The sequence below is a fragment of the Chelonia mydas genome, chromosome 2 (assembly GCF_015237465.2).
Source record: "Chelonia mydas isolate rCheMyd1 chromosome 2, rCheMyd1.pri.v2, whole genome shotgun sequence".
NCBI classification, from domain to species: domain Eukaryota; kingdom Metazoa; phylum Chordata; order Testudines; family Cheloniidae; genus Chelonia; species Chelonia mydas.
The window spans coordinates 182,486,981-182,500,946 of record NC_057850.1 but is presented as its reverse complement, the minus strand read 5'-3'; the positions used below and the strand labels follow the sequence as shown (position 1 = coordinate 182,500,946).

Genomic DNA, 13,966 nt, shown 5'->3' with positions numbered 1-13,966 from the left:
GGGCACCCCGAAGTTTGGGGACCACTGATTTAGGGTGAAATCAATGGGTATTAGATGCCTATGTGCTTTTGAAAATCCCACCTATCTTTAAAAATCTGGGCTTTAGGCATTTATTTTCACTAGGGAGTCACAGCCATGAATCTTCTCTTGGAGTTAGGTACCTAAGCCAAGTCAGCCATTTCTCACAAAAACCAAAACAAACAAAAACAAAAACACATCATGATGCTCATGCTCTCTTTATATATTCATTTCACCAGAAAGCAAGAATAACTCTCTAGCCCAGTGGTTAGGGCACTGACCTGGCATATGGGATGGCCAGGTCCACGTCTCTGTTCCAACTCAGGCAGAATCAGGATTGAACTTGGGTTCCCACATCTTGGCAGCGTGCGCTAAGCACTGGAGTATAGGGTATAAGGATATATTTTGTATGGGGCCTGACCCAGTAGACCTACTCTAAGGTTGGGCTGTGCCGGTGAGATAGGTGCCTAGTTTGTGAATCCTGCCGGGGTTTGGACAAGGTCTAGGCATCAGCACTGAGGCATGCACACAGCAGCCTGCCATCAGAAATGTAGGCACCATGGCGACTTTACCGGTGGAAACTTAGGCCCTAGGACTTCAGACACCTACAAGGTTAGGTGGCAGCTGAGTCAGGGTTCTGAGGTTCTCCACTTTATACTTGGGCACCTAAGTCCTTTTGTGGATCTATCCCTAAGTGTGCATGAGTCTAAAAGTTAGAGCATACAGTATAGGAAAAACATAAAATCATTTATATACAAAAATCTTTATTTAAAAAGTGACAATTCCAGAACTACTATATATTATAAACATACTCCATAAAAAAGGGTACAAATTATATTACCATAGCTGCCATAACTTGTTTGCTGTTCCCTAACAGTATTACAAATTTTGCAATATATCAGATAAGCTATCAAGTGGGTCTGACCTACCTCTATATCTCCACCTTGATAGCAGTGAGGGTTATTGCAGAAAAGAAAGACTTCCACAAGGAACGAAGGGAGCAAGAGTTGAGGTCATCTCTAAAATTACTTCATCTCTGGAAAGAAGTTGATTTAGTCTAAATAGGGCAAGTTAACACCCTCAGTTTTCTGGAGGCCCATTTTAAAGATTTGATTTCCCTTTTCTCTCCTCTTCCTGAAAAACTTCAAATAGAAACTACTCTGGAATATTAGGTTACTTTTCATACAGAATATTAATATCTGAATTTAAAATATTTAATTCATAGCTAAACTGACCAAAAAATCACTGTCATTTTAGCCCCTAGTTAATTACAGTAGAACCTCACTAAACTTCATACCCTATAGCTCACACAAAAATGGTCTCTTCCCTTCTTCTCAGCAATAGTGAAGTGCTGTAATAAGGAATTGCATTATTAAGACTTAATTACTTATACAAAACAATACAAAATATTTACTGACACTATCAAATAGATAAAACTCAACTAACACATTTGTCCAATTAATATTGTAATGCATTATCAATACTCCTCCCCCCCCCCCCCCCCATTTTGAATGTTCCAGTCATTTGCAATGCATCTCCAAGTCTTTAGGGCAACTAATGAGGTTCTAATGTATTCTTACAAGATGTTGCATACATTTAAAACTCTTGACAGGGGATGGACTTCTGTTTGATAGATTTTTCAGTTATACAGTGCTCAAACAAGTTAGCCAATGAGGTTATTCTCAACAATACTCGTGCAGAATGGTTTCTTATCACTACAGAAGTCCCTGTTTGAAGCTTATTCAGTGAAAAAAAAGTTTGTTTTGAGAGCACTTGAATTCCAGAAAGAGTGGAACAAGGGAAAGCAAGCAATTATGCCACAAGATTCCAAATATTCATAGTACTATTTACAAATCTATTTATTATTAAATTGACATTCTTGCTTTACTGAAAAAAATCCTTAATAAAAAACATGTATTTTTGAGCAATAAAGAAATTTGAATCATTTCACAACTTGACAAGTGAATTTCATCATTCTAGTATCAACATTTAGACATCCATAAAAACAACAGGCAGAAGTTTAGATACTGGTTGAATTTGTACAAAATACCTTTCTACAAACTGAGGTAATGTGAAAAACCCCTAGCATTAAAAAAAAAAAAAAAGAAAAGAAAAAAGAAAAAGCATTGACCTGAATTAAAGTACAAAAGGAAACAAGAAATAGAGAATGTTCCAATGAAAACTAGTCACTTTTCCTGTACAAGTACAAAGTTGCAAGGAAAGTCCTGCAGCACCTATGGATAAAGCTGTAGAACAACTTCAAAAGGTGGGGGTTAGAAAATCTGCCAGATAAGCTGAAGCAGACTGTTTCACTAAAAACCACCACCGGGCACATTACACAGACTGAAATAACTGATTATCCTGAGTACATCTGATGAAGGGCTCAAGTTAATAGTGATGAAGGAGAAGCTTTACTTTTAGAACTCTCTCTTTAAAGTCTATCAACATTTTTAAATGAACAATTTTGCAAGTTTATTTGTTGTTGTGGCTGATCAAGATTCTTGACATGGTTCAGCTTTTTTAATTTCCTTCAAAAAGACATTTTCAACACGCAGTTTTTCAACCTCCTGTAAAGAGAGAGAAATATGGTACTCAGAATTAGAAGAAAGCCTGTCTCAAGAGATTATACTTATTCTAAGTTGTAAAAAGAAAAGTCACCTAAATGTGATGACATTAACAACTAATTTCTGCAAGCTGTACAGCTTCTTTAGTGTCTTATAACTACAGGAGTAATTAAGAAAACTGAACAATACTGACATTGATGATGAAACTGACGAGCTATGAATCAAACATTGTTGCATGGAATTGTGGGATGCCAGGTATACTTACATAGAGCAATGAGAATTCTAGTCTCCTGATCAAGCTTTTGCTTTCTGTTCTACCACAGATCATTTATTTAATCTGTATTCTAATCTCTGGGACACATACCTCAGTAAGTTTGGCATAATCTTTCTTCAGTTTCACAAGATACTGAATCTTCTGGTTTAGGTTTTGGTGACCTACTAACTTCCCGTTCTCCACAGCGAGAAACTCTACTTGCTTCCTTAGCAAGTCCATCTCCTGTAATTAAATAACAAATTAAATACAACTCTGTCTTTTTTTGACGTGTTCAGATTTTAAGAAAGCTGTTTCTTTTGAAATTGGCAATACTGCTACAGTAGAACCTCAGAGTTCAGTGTTCGTAAGTACACCTCAGGAATGGAGGTTGTTCATAACTCTGAACAAAACATGGTTCTTTCAAAAGTTTACAACTGAACATTGACTTAATACAGCTTTGACACTTTACTATGCAGAAGAAAAACGCTGCTTTCCCCCCCCTTTTTTAGTAGTTTATGTTTAACACAGTACTGTACAGTATTTACTTTTTCTTTGCCTGCTGCTGTCTGATTGCGTACATCCGGTTCCAAATGAGGCATGTGGTTGACTGGTCAGTTCGTAACGCTGGTGTTCATAACTCTGAGGTTCTACTATATTTAAGTTTGTTGTAGCATATAGCATACCTGTGGGTCCATCTACCAATTGACACCTACTTGTTCCTCACTCTCATTGGCTACTAGACTAGATTTCTCTAGTGGAAAAGTATAGTTGGCTGATCTGCATTTCAGATCACATCTCTGCATAGAACTCCCCTTGGCATTTGATTACTACACTACGAAATACAGTTGAAATAAAAATAATCTATAAAATAAAAAGCTACATTTTGGGAGGCAGTCCTTGATTCCTTTACTGTTTTCTGGCTAATTCACAATATTGACTATTTATCATGGGTTTGTCTCCCAATCTGTGAGGTTCTAGTGGATACAATTAGTGAAAGGAAGTCACACATGTTGTTTATAACCTTTTCAATTTTGTCTCTCTCTTCACAGGTTTCTTCCAGTTTTGATCTCATTTCTTCTTTTTCCTGGAATGTTTTTGACTCCAAAGCTCTTGTTCGTTCTATTTCCATGGTCATTTCAAGATAGGCACTCTCTGTACTCTTAAGGGCATTTTTGGTCTCTGCTAATCTGCAGATATAAAAGTATTACAAAACACTTCAAATTAACCATGTTAATGCATTTACATCACTCCTCTATATCCCATCGCATTCTGTTATTAAAAGGTCCTTTTGGCATACATGCCCTGGTATCTGTTAATAGGCACTGTTTAACATTGGTACATAACCACCATCTTAAATTGCCCAATCTTTTAAGGGTATGTCTACGCTGCAATAAAAAAGCTGTGGCTGGGCTGTTCCAGCTGACTTGGGCTTGCGCTAAGAGTCTGTTTAATTGTGGTGGAGCTATTCAGACTTGGGCTGAAGAGCACACTCTAGGACCCTGCAAGGTGGGAGGGCCCCAGAGCTCGGACTGCAGCCTGAGCCTGAACATCTACACAGCAATTAAACAGCCCCTTAGCCTGAGCCCTGGGAGCCTGAGTCAGCGTCACGAGCCAGCTGTAGTGTCTATTTGCAGTATAGACATACCCTAGCTAGTGCCCTTCACTTGGGATTCAATGCCGGGCAGAAGTGTTCCATTTCAAGCTTAAATTTCCAACTCTCTCAACTAAGCTAATGAAATTGGAAATGGAATCCTAGCCTACAAGAACTTCCTACAGTGCACTTCACCCACAAAAATTCAGCACTCAGAAGGTGAACTCAGATTCTCTTATATGAAGATTATATTACTACTATATTTGATTACTTAATGGTGAATATCTCTTTACATATAGAATTTTCTCTCACAATTAATTCAGCCTGTACTGCTCATAGTGATGCTTTGAACATTCTTTTTCTCGATCACAAGACCAGGAGCAGTGCTCAGGAAACCTTTTGCTCTGCCAAAATGTTTCTAGCCCTGGCAGGTTATGAAGTGTAAGATCTTAAAACATATGTGTTGCCAGTATTTCCACTGTTAATGAATATACACTTGTGAACCTATTCATGTTTTACTTCCATTTTTCCTCCCCAGAAGTTTGAGAGACTGAGTACCAGCGCTGCTGCAAAAAGCAGGTCCTGTTTCCACATTCAAGAGGAGCAACAAAAGGCCTAAAGGTGAGAAGAGACAACAATAGACCATATATTTTTTGTCTGATATTTTCGCCACTTAAAAGAGAACTTGCAAAGCTGGAAAAAAACAGGCCTCATAGCCTTATTGCTTTTTTATGTTGCAATAAAAATGGCCTAAAGGTTTGTTGGAAAAAGTGATTCCTCCCATCCCACCTTGCTTTTTACATTAGTAATTCAGGTCTTTTCTACTCTAGAAAACTGTTTGGAGACCAGAGCACTAGTAAAATATGACACAACAAGAGATAAGATTAAAAGCAGTCAGCTGAGCATTGGGGAGACGAGAATTTTTGTCTGACTGGTTAAAACACTTATTTAAATCTAGTGCTTAATGAACATGTGGGACACAAGTTGTCTTTATTAAGGATTCAGCATTTTGCCTCTTCAATTTATGTGCAAATACTCACAGTACACATTCCGAGACACTCACCCACCCAAGAAATCCTCTAGCTAAGCCAGGGAATTCCAGATTTGACATTCTCTATATTTGCAAGGTTAAAAAAATCAATTAGGGAAAAAAAAAAATCTATATTCACGTCATCTTTATCTATAAACAGAAAAAAAAAAAAAAAAAAACCCCAACCCTAACCCATTTTAAAAAAATTCTTTGCCAGTCACCTTTAATTCTTTTGGCCCACTGACACTCTTCTTGAATGTAAAAAAGGAACTGCTGATGACAGCAGGCTGCATGGGGCTTTGCTGGAAGAAGAAACCACAGAAGTGATACAAATACTGACTTTAATATTTAAACTCTAAGCAGCACCAAACTACTGTGGTGATGGACACATGAGAAAATAAAACCAAGCTAAACAGACATACTAGAAGTACTATATAACGTTCAACAGCAAATACTGACAAAAACGTGAGGTGATGCATGGTTTAAAATCAGCTTATTCTGTTTAGAATTTTGCTTCGCTCCCACTCCCGCTATTTGAATTCTGACATCACAGGAGAAGCCAATAGTCTCAAATTCCTAAAATTGGAGATTAATGGTTCACACCATTTGCAAGATTTTAGATGATGAACAGCAGTGATTCCACGTGGTGTGTGTGCGCGCGAGTGCGCAGGGAAAAGTTTGATGGTAATCAGAATGCTGATGTGAATGTAATGTGCAATATCTAACATGCCATCAAGGCTAGGAACAAATGCTATACACATTACTGGAAAGCTTAATTTTCCATCTTTCTAAAGGTATATTCATTTCTAGCACTAAAGACTTAAGATATGAACATTCAATGAAGCAACCCTATTGGTTTCTCACACCAGCAGTGTTACTTTGACACTGATCCAACTCTTGGAACCTCTCTCTTTCTTTGTTCACATGGGCTCTGCTCAGTTAAAGCAGATTTTGAAGAATATTTAGGCAAACTTGAAAACAGTTATTTGAAAAATAATACATTTTGAGGATAACAAAAAATTCCTGCTTACAATTAAAAAGGGAAACTGTCTGGTAGTTCAGTCCAAAATTTAGTTTTTAAAGACAGGTTTTAATAATTAATGACTAAACTAAAAATCGTTTCCATTTTTTACAAGTTTTATTTGCATGGAAAATATGCCCCTGCAGGGTTCATCGTCTAACTACTGCAGCACTGTTATTGCATGAGTATTTGAAGTGACACGGATTAGCCAATGATAATATCAGCACTATTTCAAGACCAATCCATCCATCCAGTCTTGACTACTGTCTGCCCAATATGCAGCATATACTGGTGAATTTCTAGCAGAGACTAAATATGGCTCCCCCCATATTTATATGGCATAGGGCAATCTAATGGCACTCAAACAGTAAATTATCAGAGGGGTAGCTGTGTTAGTCTGGATCTGTAAAAGCGGCAAAGAGTCCTGTGGCACCTTATAGACTAACAAACGTATTGGAGCATAAGCTTTCGTGGGTGAATACCCACTTCGCCTGATGCATAGTAAATTGTTTATTTTCATCATTCAAGCTGACTGAAGGGCAAAAGTTAAATAAATAAATAAATAAAATTAAATAAATAAATAAATGGTGAAAAGTTAGATTTTTAAAATTCTTCAGTTTTAAATCTAATGTATTGTTTTAATTCAAGCAATAAACTAAAATAAAATATTAATTTTAACAGGAGTCTCTCTAATAAGTGATAAGCTTTTTCAAAAAATAAATCTAAGGCCCATGCTGCAACCACTTTCTCATATGCACAATCCCATTAAGATCAGTGGGGCTACTCACATACATTTTATGCTTCTTCATAGGACTGGCCCTCTTTTCTGAATCAAATTGGCTTTGAAAAGTCTTACAAATGAACAGAAAAACCACAGTTACTTATCCTATCATAACTGTAGTTCTTTGAGATGTTGGAGTCAGTGTGTATGCCACTGTAAGTATGCAAGTGTCCATGTAGGTGAGATCAGATTCTTTTTCAGAGTTGTGTCCGTTGGGTCTATGTGATGGCATAAAGAGCAGAGTGGCCTTGACTCTCCCTCATTTCCCTCACAATTTGAAACCTATGTTAGCTGAGGACCTTGAAAGTGGGAATGGAGGGTGGGTTGTGGGATCCACACTGACTACAACATCCTGAAAAATCTGTTACTATAGGGTAAGCAGTTGTACTTTCTTCTCCAAGTATATGGCAGCGTGGATGCCACTGTAGGTGACGGGCAAGCAGTATCTTCTTCAGGATGTTGAGAATGAGGAATGCTAGCTGCATCAAAACAAAGACTGGTGTGTATAGCTCTTTTCAACGAGGCATTGGACCTAGTAGCCAAATACAGTGCACAATGCTTTACAAATGTAAACAGATTGCGCCACATAAGCAGCCTAGCAGATTTTGGATGTCAGCATGTTTGGAAATAGGCTGAGAAATTTGCCTGAGCTCTGGTAGAGGGGGCCTTGACGGACAGAGAGGGCAGTTTATTCGCCAACAGGTAACACAGGTGATGGTTATCCATGTAGTCATTGATATGAAATGGCCAGGTCTTTAGAATGGCCAGTTATTGCTACAAACAGGCATGTGGACAGTTGAAAAGATTTAGTCGGGTCAACGTAGTAACTAAAGGGCATGAGATATGTCTGAAGTGTTCAGTTTCTTCTCCCTGGGTGTGACTTAGGGAAGAATAGAGATTGCAGGATTTACATGAAAATCAGACACTACATTGAGATTAGCTTTGCATGAGGTCTCAGAACTCCTCTGTCCTTGTGGAATGAGGTTATGGAGGTTCTGCCATGAGCACCTGAAGCTCACTCATTCTCCTGGCTGAGATGATAGCAATCAGAAAGACTATTTTAAGGGTCAGATGGTGAGAGGGCTCAAAGGACAGCCCCATCAGCTTTAGGAGGCCCTGAGGTTTCATGCTGGGCTGAGTCTGTTACTGGTGGAATAAGCATGAATAAGGCCCTTAAGAAACGTCAATACCTTTAATAGGAAAGTGACTACATCAGAAGCTGATAAACTGATATTGCACCAGATGATCAAATTGAAGGATAGTCTGGAATGTTTTCAACGCAGTAAATAATCCAGAATTTTAGGTGCTGAGGCCTGCTTTGACACTAGGTGATGTGTCATACATATAGAAAACCTCTTCCACTTGAAGGAGTAAGTCTTCCTTGTGGACTGTTTCACGCTAGGATCTCCTGAACATGCGAAAAGCAGTCGTTTTCCAAGGTACTCAGCCAATCAGCTGTACAGTCACCACGTCTGGATGGAATATTTGTCCCTTGTTCCCTTCACTGATTCGAAGCTGTGCTGACATGCAGGAAGTCCATCAGCCAGAACTGCCTCCGCCTGTAGAGAGCTATGAGTATGAGGTTGGCTCGATCTCGTCTGGCTTTGGCAATCACTCTGGCGATTAGTGGGATTGGCAAGGCACACAGTAGCCCGTGGTTCTTTGGGCAGGGAAGGAGTCTGGAGCGTTTCCCAGGCCTGTCCTGTCAGATTTCCTGGTTGCTCCTCTGATTCTGGTGAGGAGGCCCTTGCTATAGTTATGCTGAGGGGGACCAGGATATTCTCCTCATGAAGATATGTGATAGGCTATGACTGCAGAACTGGTGGAATGGTGGATCCCACTATGACCAGAAAGGTCACAGTGGCAGATTGTGGGTGGCCTATCCACTACCAGTCTTACAGGGGCCCACAGGACTAAGTGTTCTTAGGGCATATCCTAGGGCGTTGTTACAGTCTCTCTGGTGGAGTCAGGAAATGAGAGGCCTGGAAAGAGGGAGAACTCCTCCTCTGGGAACAACAGTGCCATCTGACACAGTTGCAGCGAAGATGGTGGTGAATGAAAGGAGAGAGTGGATCCTCAAAAGCAAACCTAGGTAGGAATGGATCATCAGCCCGTGCCGGATCAGTGCCAGAAGGGGGCTCAGTGTCAAGGGGAGGCAGAAGTCTCTCCACTTTCTTAGCCTCAGACCTAGGGGATCTTCATGGATTGCTCCAAGAGATGCTATTTGAGCTTCACATCCCTGGATTTCCATGTGTGGGAGGAGATGCAGCAGCAGATGGAGCATATTTTACGGAGGTGAGCTTCCCTGAGGAAGAAAACACACCTGCTATACCCATATATACGGGCATCAGGCCACTGTACAGAGGGCTTAGAGTCCACCATTTTAAATAGCTGTACAACTTTGCCCTGGTGCAAAGGGATGGGGAGGGATGGGATGTGTGTGTTTCCCTTGTCATCTCTTCCATTTTTGTTTTGTTTTTTGGAACAGTCAACTAAAAGGAAGAACTTAAAAAATACTTTTCACAACTTTGGAGCTTAGACAAAGCCTGAGCAGATTGGACACAGTTGGGATTTCACCTTGCTGCCACAGGTGGGTAAGGGAACTGAGGGAGTGTCGAGGCCACTCTGTCCTTTATACCCCTGCATGGGAACCACAAGGAAACACAGGATACATGCCATGGTCCCAACCGACATGGCTATGCAAGAGATCCTGAGCTCACATGCATGATGTGCATGCATGCCTTACAGTGGAATCCACAAGGACACATACTCAGAGAACCTCATGCAGTTTCAGCATATTTCAGAGCACTTTACCTAGACAGTAGCTTTTTGTATCAAATGTAGAAACTAGTACTGCCACCTACTGATGAAAAATGCTAAGAACTGAATGTTTATTTTAAAAGGTAAACAGGATTTCTGGTTTTAAGTTTTTTTGTTCAGATCTTCAATGTTAGTTGGAAAATAATGTCTTTTAAGATATAAGTAAATTATTTTCAGTATTTAAAACAGCTTTTGTGATCCAGTTTTCAGGGTGATGAAAAATATTTAACTTACTCTGATCTAATTTTCAGTATTTCTTCCATCGCTTTATCCTGAAAAGGTTTAAAATAGGAAGTGTTACATCAGTAAAATTTAGAAGTTATAACAGCATTTATATACAATTGATTATTTAACAGCAAGCTTCTTAGTCTTTTCTAACACTGAAATAATCCTGTAACACTACTGTGGCTAATATTACCAACATTCATCGCTGACTACTAAGAGGTATGGTGTCCTTGTTATGTAAACATAATCCCTCCACTGGATGACCCACAACCAGCCAGTGCAGCTGTAAGACTGGGCTGCACTGTCTGGGAAGTGCATAGCCAGGGCTCACTCAGCAGATGCCATGAACAGTCTCCACTGTAACTTAAATATTGCTTTCTTTGGGCAGAAACCTCAGGAGAGGAAAGTGGTACAAGCTGCAACTCCGGTCTTGTCTCCACTATGGTGCAAGTCAACCTAAATCATGCTACTCCAGCTACATCTTTTGTTCTGTTTCATATCGATGCAAAATTTATAATTCTAGTGAATTCTAAAGGATACTGGGCCTGATTCAAATCTATCATTGCTTTTACACTGGTTTAACATGATTGAATTCAACAACAGTAATGATTAGGGTCCTACCAAATTCACGGCCATGAAAAACACATCAAGAACCATGAAATCTGGTCTCCCCCGCCCATGAAATCTGGTCTTTTGTGTGCTTTTACCCTAACTGTACAGATTTCACAGGGGAAGACCAGCGATTCTCAAACTGGGGGTCCTGACCCAAAAGAGAGTTGCAGAGGGGTCATGTTATTGCCACCCTTACTTCTGCGCTGCCTTCAGAGCTGGGTGGCCAGAGAGCGACGGCTGTTGGCCAGGAGCCCAGCTATGAAGGCAGCACCCTGCCAGCATCAGTATAGAAGCGTGGCAATACCATACCTTCAGAGCTGGGCTCCCAGCCAGCAGCCACCGCTCTCCAGTCGCTCAGCTCTGAATGCAGCGCCGCCACCAGCAGCAGTGCAGAAGTAAGGCTAGCAGTACTACAACCCTCCCGCCCCACAGTAACCTTGCAACCCCACTTATCACAGCTCCTTTTTGGTTCAGGATCCCTATAATTACAACACTGAAATTTCAGACTTAAATAGCTGCAATAATGAAATTAACAATTTTTAAAATCCTATGACCGTGAAACTGACCAAAATGGACTGTGACTTTGGTAGGGCCCTAGTAATGATGATTTACAGCAGAGTAAGAGAGGTGAATGAGACCCAGTGAGCTTGATTCATCTTCACTGGGACATGGAGACCATGTCTACACTTACTGGGGATCGACACTGCCACGATCTATGCACAATGCTCTCCCATCGACTTACTTTACTCCTCTAATTCCGGTGGAATACCTGAGTTGACTGGAGAATGCTCTGTGGTTGATTTAGCCAATCTTCACTAGATCCGCTAATCGGCCACCGCTACATCGATCACAGCAGCCAATACCCAGTAAGTGTACACATGGAGTCTATGTCCCGGTGAAGATGACTCAGGCTCACTGGGTCTCATTCTGCTGTAAATTATCATTACTGTTGTTGAATTCAATTAAGTTAAACCAGTGTAAAAGCAAGGATAGATTAGAATTAGATCGAGTATCCTTTAGAATTCATGAGAATTATAAATTTTGCACTGATAGGAAACAAAACATGACCAACAACATTTACAACCAGCAAAACAACTGAACATAATATAAAAAGATATAATACCTTTGCTAGTCTCTCTTCAGCAATTTCCTTCTCTCTCTCTTTTAGGTGTTGAATGTCAGAGTGCTTGTGACCACTGTAGAAGTTCAAGAATGAGAATCCATCTTTCTTATGTGCAAAGGGAACCATTTATAACACAAGAGTTGTACTAGTAATACTTGTAATATTCTTAACGCTTGCTCAGAGTGATTACCATGTATCACAAAATATAGTTCTGGAAGCAGTTTAAACTTTTATAGTTACCAAAAATACACTCTCTCCAAAAGAAAGATTTTTGCTACATGCAGAGAAATAAAACATTTTAAAAAAGTTCAATTTGGTGTTGGTTTAAGAACAGAAGTGTCGAATACAGAGCTTAATAATAAACCTCAGGGTTTCAAGTAAGTATTTTTAGCTGACAATTTTGATACACCCTATGGATTGCAGAAAACAACTCCCCCCTAAGAGAACTCAATGGTTTTGCTCAGTTAAGAGGAAATTATTTTTATTCAGAATATTTAGAGACTTGTTTGAGTTTAACAGGTGATAACAAAAACTCTCAAGAAACAGTTGGAAGAAAAGCTAAACTATCAGAAAGCAAAGAAGTGGGTTTATTTTCCTTTCATGAGTCACTTGTGATTATCTTTAATATATTAGAAAAACTATGTGAGAAGACATACATATACTATAGGCAGAGCTGGTAGCAAGGCCTATTATTCAGGCTGCAGAAGATGTGTACAGGAAGAGAAAGGATTGTCTCACTGGGGAGGCAATTGAATCCTGCCCTGGAAATCTAAATTTCATCCCTGCCACAGACTCCCTGTGTGATGCTAGTCAAGTTACTGACCTCTTGTGAAAAGTTTCTTATATATTCCTTATTTTCTGGGTGTCTGATTCCAGACCCTGTGATCTGATTTGCAGAAGTGCTGAGTGCTAGCAGCTGCAGTTAAAGTCAATGGGAGCCAAGGTTTGAATATATTAAATGCTACATACTTTGAAAAATCACGTCCAAGTGTCTCATGTTGGGCACCCAAAATTAGTTGGTATTTGACCTCTCTCTTTGAGCCTCAGCTCCCTATCTGTAAAATGGGGATGATAATGCCCTCTCAACACACAAAGGGATGTTGTGAAAATAAATTAATGTTTATGAAGCAACCAGATACTATATAGTGATGAGCACCACAGAAAAGCCCATGAGGAAATTAATAAATCTATCTTCAGAGCCAGGTTTGAATAGTGCGCAGTAAATCAGGCATGGGACCCCACATTGCAAAATGGGGAAACAAAATATTGAACAACTGCTCATTAAGTGTGCACCGAATGAGGCTGGGGTCCTGTGAAAAAAACAGTATATAATAGAAAAATGGTATCCTAATACATCGGCACAAGGGAACTGAATTAAGGTTGCACAGGCATCCTTAATTCTGGGATTTCCTAACTTTTAAGTTCTTGACTTTGCAACCTTAATAATGTTCTAGTTTTTTATGTGAAAATATATCTAAAATATTCAAAGACACTTCTAGAACTACTTGTCACCGTTTTAGTATTTTTGCCATGAACATTTGTCAATTACAGAATTTAAATTAGAAAAACTTTGTAATATTATAATTTTCAATGCTTTCTAATGGAAAGGTGGATTCAGGTCCTACCTTATATCCAGTTGTAAGGTGCCACACCTTTGTATCTGACTTGTCCTTTTATTACATTAAGATTTTCCCTTAGGTGATTTATAATTAGTAGTAACAAAACCTCATATTACACTGATTTATGCTTCAAAATAACTTCATATTTAACACTTTGTAAACCCTCTAGGGAGTTCATCAAACAGAAAAACACCAGAACAAATGAAGATTTGGGGAAAAAAAAAAATATCCAAAACCAAGAACTTAGCCTGCAGATTCAGACAAAGATCATACTTTTTATAATCTAAGGGTATGCACCAGTTTGAAGTC

The 13,966-nt window shown here is 39.3% G+C and overlaps 1 protein-coding gene across 6 annotated transcripts in view; it reads right to left on the bottom strand.

The window, feature by feature from the left end:
• Positions 1 to 765: 765 nt before the first annotated feature.
• The window catches only part of KIF15 (kinesin family member 15), a 57,361-nt gene continuing 44,160 nt past the window's right edge, over positions 766 to 13,966 (bottom strand). For 4 of the 6 annotated variants that reach the window (XM_037890229.2, XM_043540771.1, XM_043540772.1 and 1 more), the window contains 5 exons: positions 12,039 to 12,111; positions 10,313 to 10,350; positions 3,857 to 4,022; positions 2,947 to 3,078; positions 766 to 2,585 (listed from right to left, as the gene is read on the bottom strand). In XM_037890229.2, the coding sequence (XP_037746157.1) occupies positions 2,511 to 2,585; positions 2,947 to 3,078; positions 3,857 to 4,022; positions 10,313 to 10,350; positions 12,039 to 12,111 (484 nt within the window). In that variant the 3' untranslated portion in view covers positions 766 to 2,510. Of the gene's footprint in view, positions 2,586 to 2,946; positions 3,079 to 3,856; positions 5,042 to 5,677; positions 5,759 to 10,312; positions 10,351 to 12,038; positions 12,112 to 13,966 lie in introns of those variants that run through there. The other 2 variants (XM_037890231.2, XM_037890230.2) reach the window with 2 other exon arrangements.